At 39.7% G+C, this 6605-nt stretch overlaps 1 protein-coding gene across 1 annotated transcript; it reads left to right on the top strand.

Annotated features, from left to right (window-relative positions):
* The first annotated feature begins 774 nt into the window (after positions 1–774).
* Positions 775–6396, top strand: LOC135520555 (carcinoembryonic antigen-related cell adhesion molecule 6-like). The gene is made up of 11 exons (XM_064946192.1): positions 775–967; positions 1615–1935; positions 2469–2744; positions 3731–3985; positions 4126–4237; positions 4454–4482; positions 4637–4813; positions 4940–5010; positions 5172–5207; positions 5417–5448; positions 5568–6396. Coding segments are annotated over exons 1-11 (1356 nt in total). The 5' UTR covers positions 775–921; the 3' UTR covers positions 5569–6396.
* Positions 6397–6605: the final 209 nt, after the last annotated feature.

Consider the following 6605-nt stretch of genomic DNA (forward strand, 5'->3'; position numbering starts at 1 on the left):
TTCCAGTTCCCGTCAATATCCTGCAAATTCCTACAGCCATTGAAGAGGAGTGGGAAAACATTCCACAGTAAACAGCCTGATCAACTCTTTGCAAAGGAGATGTGTCACGCTGCATGCGGCAAATGGTGGTCACACCAGATACTGACTGGTTTTCTGATCTACGCCCCTACAATTTTTAAAGGTTTCTGTGACCAACAGATTCATATCGTTATTCCCAATCACGTTAAATCCATAGATTACAGCCTAATTTATTTATTTCAATTGACTGATTTCCTTATATGAACTATAACTCAGTAAAATCTTTGTTTGTTGCATGTTGCGTTATTATTTTTGTTCAGTGTATTTATAATGAAGGGAAATGTTACCAAAACATAACATTGTCTAACAAACGTGAGTAATTGCCTAATTGAGGGTGTGGCTGTCCAGGTAAAGACTGAATAAAGTTATAAGATCCACAACTTGCTTGTAGTTGAAGTTCATGTTTGGGTTGACGACTAAACTAAAGCTTGTTTATTGGATTCATTAAAAGCTGTAGTTTTGGTCCTCATCCTTGTGTCCTAACTTCATTCCGGATCATGGTCCACAGCAAGGCCCAATCCTGAATGGTGGATCACATTAATGAACGATGATGCTAGGAAAAGGTGTGTGTTTATCTGCCATGCAGATCATTATCCAGTTTACCGAATTCCTCTCCTTCAGGTACAGTAAACCATAAATATCTGTATCACAATAACATTACAGGGCCATTACCTGAACGGACACAAAGGTCACTGCAATGTGGCTTACAGTAAATGGGGAACTTCCTTGTCACCAGGCAGGCAGCTCTAAAAGATAGTACCTCAGCCTATTCTATAGCATCATACTGTGAGTGTACTAGAAGCACTTTCTAAATCTGGAACAGAACAAAGTATTCCAACAACAATGGAAACTGCAGTAGCCATCTCTCTCACTCTGTTCATACTCACAGGTAAAGCAGATATCTTCTTTGTCTCTTTAAACTGCTTGTTGCTACCTAGGCCATACTTTACAGCTATTTGAGTTGTACATTTACAGCGTAGAAACAATGTAATTGCACGTAGCCCTAACTGCACAATAACTACACTCGTTGCTAATTTCACACAGCTACAGTTTCTTTTAATTGAAATGTAATTATTGTACTATAGATGACTGTGTACAGTAGAGTACAGTATTTACACTCTGATTACCAAAGTAGGGGAGAAAACTCTCTGTCAGAGATCATGTCTTATTCAGTTTATTGATTCATGTATTTGTCAGATACCATGTGAAATTAGTAAAATGTTGATTCCACATCCTATTCTCCTGTGTTTGAACTACAAATGTTGGCTACACTCCTTTTTGTGCAAGACAGTCTGTCTGTGTTGTGTGTACGTATAGCTAGCTATGTCTGACTATTAGTGCTGTGTGATTGTTACTGGGCCTGTTCTCTGAGTCAGTCATCCAATTTGTAAGTCGCTCTGGATAAGAGCGTCTGCTAAATTACTTAAATGTAAATGTAAATTTAGAATGGTCCTGAATGATGGAACGTTTTAGTGTACAGTGTGTACCACCATGTTGTCTGAGCCCAGGCTCTCTGCCGTCCTGTATTCCCTCCAGGTCTCTGTGCTGGTCAGGGTCTGTTTCCACAAGGTTCTGTGAATGGAGCAGAAGGAGGGACAGTGATGTTCATCACAAATCTAATCCCACCAGCCCAGCCGTTCATAACAATATCCTGGAGTGTTGGTGGAGCCAACATTATAACCTCTACCGGTGATGACTCTATAGGGCCTGGATACGGAGACAGGATCACTCTGAACAAAACTACTGGATCTCTGGAGCTCAGGAATCTGACCCTGGCTGACAGTGGAGGATACAGAGTGGCTATAACAACAGCTACAGCAGAAACAATCAATGGATCAACTGAACTGGTTGTGTATGGTAAGTCCAAGTGCCGTGACAAAGAGAGTTAAATAACAAAGTGGTCGTCCCACTTCAGTTTTGGTAAAAAGCTGAGATATGGGCCTGGTGAAATGAAACAATTCTCCAATTCATAGACAGAGCTATGAATATCAACATGATAGTTTTAACCATCTTTTGAGGCTATACAGTGTTTGTTTACATTTATATTATTTACAAACATTGGATATGACTGTTGAACTAAGATTAGGAGGCACATACGTCAATTCAACATCTATTCCACATCAATTCAATGTAATTTCAGGTGTAAACAACATGAATTCAACCAGCGTGTGCCCAGTGGGAAGTCACATTCAATAATCAATGGGTATATGTCATCAATTTAGAAGTGGAAAAATATACGTGACAATAAGGATTAAGAGTTTAGTTACAATGAGGAAAGTTTGAAATGGATATCACTTGACCTTATCCTCATCATCAAAACCATACAAATCATCATCATCTTGGTGTCTTTGATATTCCTCAGTCTTTCGCTATGTCCTCTTGTTTTACAGAGAATGTTTCTGATGCCAACATCACAGGACCACCAAACCATCTGTTTGCAGATGTGAGCTCCGCCAACTTAACCTGTGAGGCTGCTGGTAACATCACTACTATACAATGGACGAAGGAAGGTCAGCTTCTGTCTGCTGGTGGCAATATATTATTCTCAGAGGAAAACAGGAAAGTATCCATCAGTCCTGTGAAGAGACACGACAGCGGAGAATATGTGTGTAAACTCACCAACCCTGCCAGCTCTGCTGCTGCCTCCTATAACGTGATAGTGAACTGTGAGTAAAGGTCTATAACTAATCTAATAATCTATGGTTCGGATTCTCAGACACAGATTAAGCCTAGTCCTGAACTAACAAGCATGCTTCCAAGTATTTTAAATCCAGGACAAGGCTTAAAGCTGCAATATTTTAATTATTGGCCGACTCGACCAAATTCACATTGAAGTGTGAGTTATAGATCTGTCATTCATTGAAAGCAAGTCTAAAAAGCAATAGATCTGTTCTATGTGCGCAATTTCTATGTTTCCACATCTTACATTTAATTTTACTTTTGGCTTTGTACACCAGCTTAAAACAGCTGAAAATACAATATTCTGTGTTATGGAAAATATGTATAAAAGTAATTTAGATGGTTCAATAATTCTCATCACAATACTTGCTTGTTTTGTCACATAAACTGAAATTAGGCAAACTCCTTGAATTTTAGCAACCAGTAAACGGTGGACCAATTTCTGCATAGTGCACCTTTAATCTGTGTCTGGGAAAACTGCCCTTATTTGACCTTTATTTAACCAGGCAAGTCAGTTAAGAACAAATTCTTATTTTCAATGACAGCCTGTTCAGGGGCAGAACGACAGATTAGTACCTTGCTTGGGGGTTTGAACTTGCAACCTTCTGGTTCCTAGTCCAACTCTCTAACCACTAGGCTACCCTGCCGCTCCGCCAGTTCTTAGAGCCCACTTTATTTCTGTTCAGGTCATGTGGTCAGGAAAAATTCTTGGCCCTCATCATACAGTTGCAGGATCTTAATTTAATTACCCTGTTGCATGATAACTTTCCTGCATTTCCTGCACTTTAACTTATTGAGGTTTTAAAAGTCTTCTGAAGTTTGTAATTTTCATTTTGAAATGTCCATTAACTATAAAACAATGAATAATTCATAATTTTTCTGCTGTAGCATACTGGCTCAAATTAAGATACGACATCTGTGCATGTTGTATTTACTACTACAGTCTGAGGGTCTTCTGCTCTTGGGCTTACAGATGGACCAGAGTCCATGACCATCTTGGGCCGACACATCGCTGAGGTGGAGTCATTCACCCTTATTTACTGCTCTGTTCAGTCTGTACCGCCTGCTACGTTCACCTGGTTGTTCAACGGGCAGCAGACAGGTGTACATGAAGCTGGATACATCATAAGGAGCGTCAGCTACAACAACAGTGGGGACTACAGATGTGATGCTAGGAATGATCTCACCGGAAATGTTATCAGTGTGGACCATAGTCTGTCAGTGAGAGGTACTGGTCTCTGATACTTTCACCATTAGATGTAGACCATCAAAGCTATCTAATGGCAAAAACAATCAACATCCAATCAGCATCAGTTCTATAGGTTGTGTTTTGTTTATTGATTGAGTTCCTGTGTTGGTGCAATGCAGATAAAACCCCTCCACCCCTAAGCCCAGAGGGAGCAGCAGGTATAGCAGTCGCTGTGATGTTGGTAGTGGTTGCTGTAGCTCTTGGTCTCTATTTCGGCATATCTCATCATCGGTGAGTCTATGAAACCAATGTGATTGGTTACGCCAATAAGTCATTTTTCTTCTGCTGTAACAAAAACTAGAAACCATTGATTTCAAGAGAAAACATTTCTTCCATCAATTGTGGGGAAATAACAATACATTTCAAAAAGACAATTGAGGTTTTGTGTGTAAATATTTTGCAGACTATTTTAGAAGTAAATGTAAATGTTTTCTGTATGTTGTTTAGGAACAAGAAAGGGAACAATGAAGTGAAAGGTTAGAGAAAAACATGAACATTTTAGTCTAGTACACTTTTTTCAATTACTGTATGGAAATATCATTCATACAAGTATTGAGATGAAAGTGGAGAGCCTTTCTGTGCTGAAGCTGATGACCACAGTTGTCCTTTATCATCTTTGACGTCCATCAGATACAGACGCACTGAGCAGATCGTCCCAGACAGAGGATATGTCCATGTCCAGCACTGACAAAGGACGTGAAGGGCACGAACTGACAACCCAAATCCAGGACAGAAACCATGATCGCAAGCAACCACAACCAGGCACCAGCCATACTATAGCCACCAGCCATTCACCAGGAACTAAAGGTCAGAGAGAGGTTTGCGTATAGAGTGTAGCAAATATTTGCGAGCTGACAACAATCTGTCTCGTTATCAACTTCATCAGCTGCTATTTTGTTTTTCTCTCTCTCCACCCACCACATGCCCACACAGCTTCTGCAGGTGTACACGAGTATGAGTGCATATCATTTAAGAAAGCTGGAGCTCCAACACCACCATCAAGAGTGAGTTTCCACCACAAAGTTAAATTAAACACTTATGATATTGTATACCTATGGTTCCCACCATGTCCTGTATGGGTTAGTTACAGCGATAGCAGCATTGTGACAGACTGTGGGTCTGTTAGTATACTGTAGTGACTGAGTCCTTTACTGTTCTCTGTCAGGGAAAGCTTCCGACCAGACAAACCAACACTGACACTGTAAGTAGTACTGCACCTCTAGCACCTTGCTGGCACCTTACTGCATTGACGCATTTTGTTATAGCTGTAATGAAAAGGAGCACTCTCCAATACACAATCTTTGATGTACCACATCATCCCTAAATAACCTACCTCGGTATAGGTATAGATGATTTACACAAGCGTACTCAGTGTGTCTCGTTCTGTCTTTACTAACCCGGGAAATCCAGGGCTCCACCATGTACAGTAAAAGTATAAATTGGTAAGTGAACTGTTTATTGGATCCTCGTTATGATATTACCTTTGATTATACTTGTTTTATAGCATTATAGTTGCCTAGTTGTCTCAATCTCTCTCTCTCTCTCGCTCTCCTTGACTCAGAGAGCAGCTGATCTCAACTACATATCTTCAGTTGGCTCTGGACTTCACCCATCAGGTTTTACACCTTAATCAAGTAAACATGGACACAGCAAACGACTGGATGACCAGCCAAGAAGACTAGACACTACTGTACTCCACCTCCGATGAGACACTGGTCTCTAATTGCTCAATGTAATATAGACCAGGTAACAGTACACTGAGACACAAGGACAAATTGTATCCCCTTAAATTACACACAACAGTTGAAGTCCTACTCATTTGAATTGACTTTCCCTGATCAAACTGCCATCCCTCAGACCATAATGACCTGTGTTACATTAAATGCCATCAGGGGAGTTTTCATAGAAACTTCCTACACTGAACCACAATACACATGTAACAGATGTAACATCGGGTTTTTTCCTCTGAAAGGAGGAAGTTTGAGTGCTCCTGCTATGCTTGCGAGTGCACTATATAGGATGCAGAAGATTCACTGAAATTCCAATAAAATAATGGAATTAATGTTTTATTCATCTCATGCACTGAACGATGCAACATGTATGGATTTTGTTAATGACTCTGGAATTGGGTGTAATACAAATAATATTGACCCTCACACTTTATTTAGAATAATATTATACACATATTATACACATCTCATGCACTGTGAGTGTTAAATGAGTAGAGTTGGAGTGGATGAAAATATCACAAACGAGTACATCAACAACGTTGTATTTATCATAGGTCTCTGTTCACTATAGGGTCTTGTAAATATTTCTTATTTTGTCTCACAGGATTAACTGAACAATAAAGAAATTAATCCCAATGTGAAATATGTTGGAACATACAATCTCTGTGTTGCTTTTCATTCATATAGCTAGTTTTTTGAGTAGGAAGAGAGACGAAGGCAGCAAAAGTTCTCTTTGATATCGGCAGCACTGATCGGTCAAAAAAATCTGTAGGGATGCAAAGAGAATCTAATTATTCCTAGTTTATGTTTCTCTCTCTGTCTCTCTTTCTGTCTGTCTCTCCAATAATCTCTGTTTCTCTATCTCTCAC

This window comes from Oncorhynchus masou, chromosome 29 (genome assembly GCF_036934945.1).
Source record: "Oncorhynchus masou masou isolate Uvic2021 chromosome 29, UVic_Omas_1.1, whole genome shotgun sequence".
Taxonomy (NCBI): domain Eukaryota; kingdom Metazoa; phylum Chordata; class Actinopteri; order Salmoniformes; family Salmonidae; genus Oncorhynchus; species Oncorhynchus masou.